This window comes from Thunnus maccoyii, chromosome 16, assembly GCF_910596095.1.
Source record: "Thunnus maccoyii chromosome 16, fThuMac1.1, whole genome shotgun sequence".
NCBI lineage: Eukaryota > Metazoa > Chordata > Actinopteri > Scombriformes > Scombridae > Thunnus > Thunnus maccoyii.
The window spans coordinates 1343052-1354314 of record NC_056548.1 but is presented as its reverse complement, the minus strand read 5'-3'; the positions used below and the strand labels follow the sequence as shown (position 1 = coordinate 1354314).

At 42.5% G+C, this 11263-nt stretch overlaps 1 protein-coding gene across 3 annotated transcripts in view; it reads right to left on the bottom strand.

The window, feature by feature from the left end:
- Positions 1-11263, bottom strand: part of strn3 (striatin, calmodulin binding protein 3) — a 29345-nt gene that overhangs the window by 7685 nt on the left and 10397 nt on the right. Inside the window, exons 2-9 of one of the 3 annotated variants that reach the window (XM_042436937.1) lie at positions 4793-4896; positions 4149-4222; positions 3121-3199; positions 2363-2524; positions 2059-2197; positions 1039-1183; positions 729-868; positions 433-611 (exon numbers count right to left, since the gene is read on the bottom strand). In XM_042436937.1, coding sequence (XP_042292871.1) covers positions 433-611; positions 729-868; positions 1039-1183; positions 2059-2197; positions 2363-2524; positions 3121-3199; positions 4149-4222; positions 4793-4896 — 1022 coding nt within the window. Of the gene's footprint in view, positions 1-432; positions 612-728; positions 869-1038; positions 1184-2058; positions 2198-2362; positions 2525-3120; positions 3200-4148; positions 4223-4792; positions 4900-11263 lie in introns of all 3 variants that reach the window. The other 2 variants (XM_042436939.1, XM_042436938.1) reach the window with 2 other exon arrangements.

Sequence of the window (11263 nt, the reverse complement as noted above, 5' to 3'; positions counted from 1 at the left end):
CGGTGTGACATCAGAAAACTGAAAAATGTCCATCACAACTTCCTGGAGTCTAATGTGACGTCATGAAATGTCAAAACTTCAAAAATATTCCAGTTATAACGACGTAAGACAAGAAAAAACAGAACATTTCTACATTTGAGAACCTGGAAGCATCAAATATTTAATATTTGTGCTTGAAAAAGGAAACAGTGTCTGATTAATGTTCTTTCAATCCACTAATCAATAACTGATTTGTTTGATCAGACGGCTGCAGCCTCACATCACCTTCAGATAATCAATTAAAAAGCATCTTTTAACAGCCAGTATGAACATGAGGAACATGATGATCAGGCTGATTGATCAGTAAAACTTTTATTTAAAAACAACCGATCAGATGTGTTGCTGTTAGTGTTAATGTGTGTTTAATCGTGTCGTGATGGCGGCGTGGCGTACTTTTTGGCGGGGACGGTCTTGGTGAGGTTCCACAGTTTGAGGGTGTGGTCCTCGGACACAGTGACCAGGCAGGGCTCGACGGGGTGGAAGGCCAGCGCTCGCACGCCGTCAAAGTGGCTCCGCAGCGTGTACTTAGGATTCCACGTCTTCCTGAATGAAGACTCCTTATTGGACGGCAGCTGAGGGGGGCGGTACGATAAATTTGATCAAGATTCATCATCAGATGTCTTAAAGTCTCACCGTGTGTGTGTGTGTGTGTGTGTGTGTGTGTGTGTGTGTGTGTGTGTGAGACTCACATCGTAGCTGTAGTCTGATTCGTCGTTGGTGACAGTGAGGTCAGCGAGGTCGCCCAATCCCAGCACGCTCTCCAGGACGTCGTCAGACCCCCCCAACAGGAAGGACTTCCCCCCGCCGGTAGGAAACGGTAGAGGCTCCGCTGCAGAGCACCAGAGGAAACCGTTTCATCAATTAGTTGATTATTGATTAACGGTTTCTGACACTTTATAGCTTGATACTGGTTGTATCTGATTGGCTGATGACTGTCCTCCATCTAAAGCCCAGCATGTGATTGGCTGGGAGGAGCTCTAACTGGGATATGTGGCGTACATATCTCACCCCACTCCGTCCCGTCTCCGGAGCTCCGGGCCTCGCCGGCGCCCTCGCCATCCTCGGCCGTCACCAGGAAGTCAAACTCCTTCAACGCTTCCTCTGTGTCAGCGTCGTCCTCCGACGCCAAGCCCTCGTTCCCCACCTGGAGGAGGAGGAGGAGGAAGAGTAGAAACAGAGGAGAGGAGGAAGAGTAGAGACAGAGGAGGAGGAGGAGGAGGAGGAAGAGTAGAAACAGAGGAGGAGGAGGAGGAAGAGTAGAGACAGAGGAGGAGGAGGAAGAGTAGAAACAGAGGAGGAGGAGGAAGAGGAGTAGAAACAGAGGAGGAGGAGGAGGAGGAGTAGAAACAGAGGAGGAGAAGGAGGAGGAGTAGAAACAGAGGAGGAGAAGGAGGAAGAGTAGAAACAGAGGAGGAGGAGGAGGAAGAGTAGAAACAGAGGAGGAGAAGAAGACACAAAACAGGTGAGGAGACGGCAGAGGAGGAGTTAAATCAGTAGAGGAGACAGAATGAGAAGGAGGAGACAAAGTAGGAGAGAGGACGACGAGAGAGGAGAAGGTGGTGAGGAGGAGGAAGAGGAGAAAGAATGAGGAGTAGAGGAGAAGGTGAGGAGACGAAAGAGGAAGAGGGAAAGGAGGGAAAACCCAGCAAGGAAAAGGGATGAAGAGTGAGGAAGTAAAGATATGACGGAGGGAAAGATGGATTAGAGAAGAACAGGAGGGAAGTATTTATTTAAACCCAACTGTGACTAGTGTATAAATAGTTACTGAGTGTGTGTGTGTGTGTGAGTGTGTGTGAGTGTGTGTGAGAGTGTGTGTGTGAGTGTGTGTGAGAGTGAGAGTGTGTGTGGTGACTAGTGTATAAATAGTTACTGAGTGTGTGTGTGTGTGTGAGTGTGTGTGAGTGTGTGTGAGAGTGTGTGAGTGTGTGTGAGTGAGAGTGTGTGTGAGAGTGTGAGTGTGTGTGAGTGAGAGTGTGTGAGTGTGTGAGAGTGTGTGTGAGTGTGTGTGAGTGTGTGTACCTTGGTCTTGTGTTTCTTGGCTCGGTGGTGTTTGTCGGTGCTGATGTCGTCCATCAGGTCTCCCTCCTCATCCTCGTCTTCGTCGCTGTCCTCTGCGTTCTCCAGGAAGTTGAACGTCTCCAGAACGTCACCTGGATTCCTGAATCCATAAAAACACACACAGTCATACGTGACCTCTGTGTGACCTCTGACCTCAGCACCTGTGTGTGTATGTGTGTGAGTGTATGTGTATATATGTGTGTGTGCGTGCGTGCGCGTGTGTGTGTGTGTGTGTGTGTGTGTGTGTGTGCGTGCGTGCGTTGACCTCTTGCTGTCCTTGCGGCGCTCCGTCCCGTTGATCAGGTGCTGCAGGTTCTTGTTCTCCACAGATCCGTTCTGCTCGGAGCCCGACAGGCCGAGCAGAGAGCGAACCCTCTGAGTACGAACGTCCAGGATGGTGTCTGTGTATCCTACTTCCTGCAGGTACCTGAACACACACACACACACACACACACACACACACACACACACACACACACACACACACGTGCACACACGGATCAATACCTAGAGTCCCAGCAGCACTAGCAGCAGATAACAGAATAACATCCTGATCCAACACGCTGGTGTTTTTAGCAGCTAGAAATGTTTCTACTGAGCTGAAAGTAGAAACAGTAAAAACATTAGAAACTGAATGTTTGGAGCTTTTTACTGACAGAGAATAATTCTACACACGTTCATCTCATTATTTGACACTTTAGCCACATTTAATATGAACATGCGACATTATAACATGATATATACATAAAAAATAAGGGAAAGCATCGTAGATCCCCTTTAAAACTCTCTAGTCTAGTTTTTGATTACTTTATTTTATTCACTTATTGTATTCATGTTGTAAAATTACATTTTATCTGTTAATATTAAGTTGATGTTATTTGTCGTTATTTTTTGTATTTCCATTTCTTCTTCTTTTCCTTTTGTTTTGATATTTTTTATTTCTGCATTAATCTCAGAGTGTTTTACTGTTTACTTGTTTGGTTTTATTATGGGAATAATAAAGTTTGATTGATTGATTCTTACTGTCTGAGTAGTTGTCTTCCTTGTTTCCAGGTGAGCTGACTGTTGGCGGGAACAGCAGAGACCTCGGAGTCTTTGGTGTCTAAAGGACAAACACACGAAAAATAGACAACAATGAAATACTGATTAATACTTCCATATCCGTAGTGTGCTGTGCTTCTATGATGATGAAAGCTGTATATTTTAATTACACTGTATAACCAGGGACTGGAGCTGAACATTAGCGACAGCTATAAACTCTGTGCAGCACATCAGCTTCATGCTCTTTATTGGAAATATGTTGAATTGCATCGTCCTTATAAAATAAAAATAAAAATAAAGAAATCCTGCTGGACGCTTGTAGATCAATACTGATCTGATACACTGGATCAATACTGACCCCAGACTGACCTCATTAAACAGGTCAGGAAATCACATTAAACCTGCACTTCCACTCATCAGAAACATGATGAGAACATGAACTCTGACATATTATCAGCTTTAAGTTGATATGTTGAACTTATTTCCACATCCAGCAGTTACGCAGCGACGTTATCGTTCATGTGGAGTCGTGTTTGTGTCCACCTGGTGAATGTTTCTGCTCTCCACCAGCTCCTGAGGGAAATATCAGGCTCTTCAGCTGCTAAATGCTCCACTATGTTCACCAGCTAGTCTACAGCTAACTGTGTCTGTTTAACCTTTTTATGACATTAGATGTTTTTCTCTTATATTCCTGCAGCACTGACACTCTTCTATCCATTCATACACACAATATACTGATCCACATACAGTATGTTCACACTATATTCACGCAGAAGAGGAGGAAAAGTGAGGTGAGGAAGAGGAGGAGGAGGAGAGAAAAGCAGGATATAAAGCTGAGTATTAGAAGAGATTAAAGAGGAGGAGGAGCAGAGTGTGATGTGGATGTAAAACTCTGCAGAGTTTCAGATGTGAGCAGTAAGAAACGTCTTCAACACATGGTCCTGCAGAGAGGAAGAACTCTACCAGGACGGATCAGCGTGTAAACGTCCCGACCGACACACGTCACCGACCTGATTCAAAGCTTGGCATCTTCATCTCTCCTTGGTTTAACTCTGTTCCGTATTTTAACTTGTGATATTTTGCTCTGTGGAGGAAACAGAAAATACATTTTAACTTCTATTAACAGAAAAATACAACAAACAGCTTAAACAAGACTTTAAATCACTGCATCCTGAACATGCTCAGGAGGAAGACTGTGTGATGTGATAGAAAGCTCCAGAACAGCTACTAAATGGACCTTAAGGTTGGACTTCTTAAATCGATCACAGATTAGCTGGTTACATCTTCATATGAAGTCAGTGAGTTTAGAGAACTGGGAATAACTAATCAATGAATGAACCCATCACTGCTGGCTGCAGAGTTAACAGACACTGGGAGATCAAACTGGGCTTAACCTTCCATGGGAATGTTGTTATTATCATTTTAATGTTCAAGTTTCCCATCAGAACACGAACGCATCACTGCTGCACATCTCTAATAACCAGTCATACCAGTTATTATACCAGTCATACCAGTTATTATACCAGTTATTATACCAGTTATTATATCCATCAAGTCTGCAGAGATGAGCTGAAAGCAGCAGTGTAATCTTGTTGTGATGAGTTATGTGTTTATGTTGATGTTTATGTTTATGTTTATAAGAGTCATTTCTCACCTTTCCTGCTTTAACGCGTATTCTAACATCTTTATTCTTCTGACCAGGTCGTTCTTCAGGTTCTCCTGACCTTTCCTCTCGCCCTGCAGGAACGCTATCCTCGCCTGGAGACACACAAACAGACAGGTGATTCATTCATGACGTCATCCTCCAGGTGAGATCAAACATCCGTTAACCCTTTCACCCCCACTGATGCAACATCTGTCATCAATCACACGGTCTCAGTCAGAAACCTTCCAAACCAAACACAGTGTCTGTCCACTGCAGGCAAACATCCATACATCTGCTTAGAAACCAGTCAGAAGTAGTTTCCATGGTTACAGTACAAACAGGAAGTGCTAGGAGCTAATGCAGCATGGCTTCTTATCTTTACATATTTTTGTTCTTATACTCAACATTATTACTGATGTTTCTTTAATCAGTACACCTGAACTACAGTATGATTATGAGAAATATGATTCACGTCTTCTCCCAGTTACAGTATAATCAGCTCCCCAGTCTGAGCTCCCATAACAGCCAACAAGAGTCTCATGTTTCACCTACTGTTCTTCATCATCTCTGGTGTGAAAGTGTCACATCTCAACAGTCCAGTCCTGGTTTTAGTTCAGTTATAAAATCTTATTAACACCACAGAGCGTCTCTACTGATGAAGAGTCCGTCACACTTCAACATGGAGCTGAGAACGTTTCCATCACAGTTACGTCATTTAGAGACACGACTGTGTAAAACTTTATAGACTGTCATGTTGTCACGCTGTGTTACTGTGTGTGTGTAATGATGTGGCTTTAAAAAAAACCAAACTCACAGCCTCATCGACTGCAGCACGGACTCAGCAGGAGGTAGAGGGCGGCCCTGCTGTGAACCAGTAATGTCATAAAACAGTCCCAGATGTGACATTAGATGTAACTGCTGGCACTGAACAGCCCGACTGAGCCTGAACGCAGCAACTTAATGTGGTTTAATGAAGTGTTGTTTCCATCAGGAAACTGTTTCACGTCGTCTGTGTGGTCTGTTCAGACTCAGCAGGTGTTTGTTAGTGACACACATCCTTCCTATCAGCCGGCACAGCAGATGCCGGCTGATAGGAAGGCGTCAGCATGAACCTGATTGGATATGAAAGTGCAGCTCGCTGGGCTGTGATTGGCCTGTTTCTCCTGTTCGAGCAGGACTGTGTAGAAGCAGCAGCAGCAGAGTTCAGCATCACTTCTCCCCTTTGAAGATATTTCAGTGGTTTAATAATCCGGCCGGGAAGAAAAAAAACTCATTCAACTGCAAATTAGGATTTAAAATCCGTCAGTGTGAGGATTCAGAGCTTCTTCTTCTTCTTCTGTGGTGTCTGTTTTCAAACTTACTGAACTTTTTAAACTCTGCAGCAAAAAACTCAAATTTATCCTGATGATATGAGATGTGGGAGCACAGATAATCTCAATATATTTGGTGTTTTTGACATTATTTTTGACATTTTACACATTATCGGTTGGTCAAAAAATGATCAACAGATCAATAACTCTGATAACTGAACCATGTGAGACGGAGGCTTCTGATTGGCTAAACAGCATAGACCATGTTAGGTCACCAGCATACACGAGATGATTAACTGTGTTAGAAAATATCTGGTTCTTTGATCAAAAGTCAAAGGCAGAAAGTAAACTACAACTCCCAAGATGCATTTCAGCAAGAAACATCCAATCACAGAGCTCAGAGGTCAGTTTTGCTGCTAAAGATCATAAAACACAATCTGCAACTTAAATTGACTTAACTTTTTGGGTCATTTGTGGAAGAATTCATCAACTATGGAGCCACGTTTTATTCTCAACCGCTACAATGAAACACTACCGTGACATCACTTCCTGTCTAGCTGCTTCACTCGACTCAGTCTCTCGTTCAGCGTTTCTTTCATTGCTCTCTGTGAAAAAATGAAGCCTGTTCCTGGAGTTCATGCTCCGCTACAGCAGCTGCTGTCAGACATTTAAACAAAGTTTAACAAAGATGGAAAAAATAAAAACTACAAACCCACCAGTGTAACTTGGTTTGGTTCATAAAACTGACCAACACTCTCTCTACCGTATTTATCTGTCCTGCTGTTATTACAGACGTCTCTGAGCTCGCCGTGACCCCCCCCCCCCCCCCCCCCGACAACCGTGACATTTAGCCTGTGAATGTCTGGGGCTTCTGGGAAATGGTGTTCGCTAAAAGACATAAATATGGAATAAACAGTGATATTCGATGGTCCTTATCTAAACATATGACGTGAGCTACAGGACTGTTGATGACGCTTCTGATCCGAGGCTGCATTTTTACCTCTCTGTGTAGTTACACATGACTCAGAGCTGTTTCAGTATTTAGAGCCCTTTGACAAAATGACAAAAACCTGATTTCTGTGAAACAAGGTTGAAATAATTGAAACAGATGTGCAGAACTCATAAACCTATATGAAGGTTATATTATGCAGGAGAGTCCTGTGTTTCCATGGATGTGAGTTAAGGAAACAACTGAAATGGGGAATAAAGAAAAGAGAAAGAGGAAACACGCCGTCATCCGTCGTCAGAGAAAAAACACTAAAACTTCAACAAATCAGCTGTCGACCTGCAAGACTTCATCTGTCTGTCTGCTGGTCCGTTTGTCCATCTGACCGTCCACCTGTCTGTCTCTCCGAGAGCAGCTGCTCCTGAAACCCAACACTGACGGACGGCTGCAGGGTGACAGCTATTTATACACACACACACACACACACACACACACACACACACACACACACACACACACACACACACACACACACACACACACACACACACACACACACACACACACACACACACACACACACACACACACACACACACACACACACACACACACAGCTGAGTGCTCTCTGCCAGGGTGCCCATGGCAACAGGCGGGTTTCGGAGGCAAACCAGGGGTCGCGACTTCCTCTAGTGAAGGTCGCTATGACGACAGAGACACCAGAGGTCCTCCCCGGCCAACAGAGAGACAGACAGGCACAATTTTTACTATTGATTAATCTGTCAATCATTTTATGGATAAAATGTCAGAAAATGGTGAAAAATGCGGATCAATGTTTCCCAACATGATGTCATCAAATGTTTTGTTTTGTCCACAACTCAGATCTTCAGTTTACTGTCATAGGGACGGAAAAAACTGAAAATATTCACGTTAAAGAAGCTGCAATCAGAGAATTTGGGTATTTTCTAAAAAAAGAGACTAAAAACTATTACAATATAGTTGTCTATTAATTTCATTTGGCAACTTATGGATAAATGGTTGCAGCTGTAGTTAAGATGCTTTGATCAGATTTATTTCAGTGTTTCAGTCTTGATGAAGGAGCGCGGTGTCGTTCTGAATCCACCCATCAGCTTCATCATTTAACGTTTATTACAGATATGAAGTCCAGTGTTTACTACGTTTCTGCTTCCTGCTGCTGAAATTCCTCATTGTACATAAAAGTCAGGATGAACTCAAAGTGCTCTCTCTCTGCTGTGAGCAGCTGACTGGAGCTGCTGGGGAGAGAACGGCAACACAACCACCTTATTTATTCATATTATCTATTTATATCTATGTTCAATAAAAATAGTGTACATTTTCTGTGCTGAGGCGTTTCATTCTTTGACCATTAATACTACATTACTATAACTATATAACTACAGCTATCTGGGCCTCCAGAGCCTTTCTGCTGTACTGAACGCTTCAAAGCCCTGAAAAAAGGTTCAGGCCGGCGTGTAAATGATCACACACACGACTAAACTATCTGGAACAATTCTAAGCTAGTTTTGGATGGGACATATTCTGCTTTTATGTGATTTTCTCTTGTTTAAGTATATCCTGTTATGATGTCAGATGTTAAACATAATGTTAAAGTTTCAAAACTTGAGGTGAACGTATGTAAAAATGCTGCCTGCAAGTCAAAACTCAGGGCTTCAACCTGCCCTCTACGCTTCATTCATGACCTTTTTTTTCTACCATGAAGAAGAGCTGACGTCGGCTCATCGCACATGCCCATAAACAGCCGCCTGTTCTGTAGCCTTGGTTGCTAAGGTGGTTGCTAAGGTGGTTGCTAAGGTGTCTCACATTTCAGATGTGATTCAGCTCCAACATGTACGGATGGATTTGACAAGTTGACATTTGGAGTAAAGAAGGAGAAGAAGAAGTGAAATCCTGCTACTATAGTTTGTTTACGTAGCCTCTGGAGCCGGAGGAAGCTTCCTGAAGCTGACCAATCAGAGCAGAGTGGGCTCATCAGGAGGCGGAGCCTTAAAGAGACAGGAGCCTGTTTCAGACAGAGGCTGAACTGAGGGGCTGCATAAAGGACCAGTAGAAGATAAATAAGGAGTTTTTATTCCAGTAGAGTCCCAGAATATAAATATAGAGCTGAATATTTGTTCTTTAAGTTATTCTGCTGACTCTCACTCAGACATGAGAGCAACTTATTAAACTGACATCAGATTAATGTGAAGAGCTGCAGGTCAGCGAGTGTGTGTGTGTGTGTGTGTGTGTGTGTGTGTGTGTGTGTGTGTGTGTGTGTGTGAACTGGGATGTCTGGGAGGAGGATTACGTAACAAACCACACTAATTCAGCTGTGCACTGATTGGCTGGTTCTGTGATTGACAGCCACAGCTCCACATCACCCCCCCCCCCCCCTCGAGATCCCCCTACATACCACAAGACACACACACACACACACACACACACACACACACACACACACACCAGTCCTCTGAACTACGCTCAGTATTTCAGCCTCCAGGTTCAGAAACCACTTGATTAGTCTACCACTGAAAGTTAATCACTACTACTTGGATAATTGATTAATAGTTGAAGTCTTTTGAGCAAAAATGCAAAACATTCATTATTTCCAGATTTGCTGATTTTCTTTGTCATATGTGACACATAAACTCAATATTTTGGAGGTTTTTAGACTCTTCAGACAAAACAACCAGTTTGAAGACGTGAACTGAGCTTCAGGAAAGTGTAACAGGAACTTTTCACTACTTTCTGACATTTTATACCGAGCGAATAATCGATTAATAATCAAGAAAATAACTGGCAGTAAATAATCATTGCAGCCGTAAGTGGAAAAAAATGCTGCTTTCCCACACTGTGCTGGTCAGCAGAGCAGTGATGTCACTGTGAGTCATGAACAGTTACAGGAAACTGACCGTGACACACACACATCATGCTTTTACTGCCACTCGCAGGTCTTTTTCCTCGCTGTAGTTCATGATGTGTGATTGATGAGCTGACAGTGTTTGAACTGTGTGTACGTGTCAGTTTTTATTTTACTGTTGCTGGGACTCCTCAGACTTTAGTTAATGTTTGTTGTGTCGCTGCACTTTGAGTCGAAGCTCTTTTCCTGACGACGTGTTGATCCGGAGGTCACCAACAGTCTGTACATACGTTTAAATACACGATTTATATGTAAAATCACTTTTCAGACACAAACAAACACCAGGATTATACAGTATAACCATATCTAAATGTATTATGATACTATAGATCAAACCACCTGTTATTGTGTCAGGATTTCCTTAAATAGAAGATTTTCACGATAAAACACATCAAACAGCTTCTGTGTTTATTTTCTTACACACTTGTGGTTCCTACTTTATCTTACAGGCTTATTAAAAGCTTCTTACATATGTTTTATCATCAGTGTGTCTCACTAAGAATAACTAGAAATACAAATACTATTCCTGTAGTGTCTTTGAACATCATCTGTGACTTGAAAACATCAGATTTTAAATGTGAGCGTCGTGGTCAAAGTTCAGTAATAAAATCCTCTCCTGAGTCTCAAACAGAGCAGATTCACATTTCTCTCCTCCGTTTGTTTCCATGTTGTGTTTCCGCAGCGTTCGATACCGTAGTTACGCGTCGAAAAACAGACGAGAAACATAAAAATAAACTTGCTGTGACGCTTGTGAAGCTGCGGCTGATGTGTTGATAATAAACGCGGCGCTGATAAAGATGTTGACGGTATCTGTTCCGTCAGATGAAGCTTCATGATCCATCATCTGATCTTTAATGTTCAGACAGAAAGAAAAACTTTCACCTCGCGTCATTCGTGCAAATGTTTTGAGTTTATTTGTCCCACAGACGCCAAACGTTCATTATTTCCAGCTGCTTGATTGTGAAGATTTACTTTTCTGTGTCGTTTGTGACACTAAACTGAATATTTGAGGTTTTATTCTGTTAATCAGACTAAATAATCAATATGAAGACGTTAACTTGAGCTTCTGGAAATTATGACGAATTTTCTGACATTTTATACCAAACAAACAATCTATTAATAGAGAAAATAATCAATAGATTAATTGATAATGAGCTCTAATTAAAGGACAATTCTGCTTTAAACCAACGTCAACAACTTCAAATGTCTTTTTTTTCTATCTGATCAGTCAAAGATATTCAGCTGACTGTTTCCTCTTTCATATCCAACAAACGATTAAGTCAATT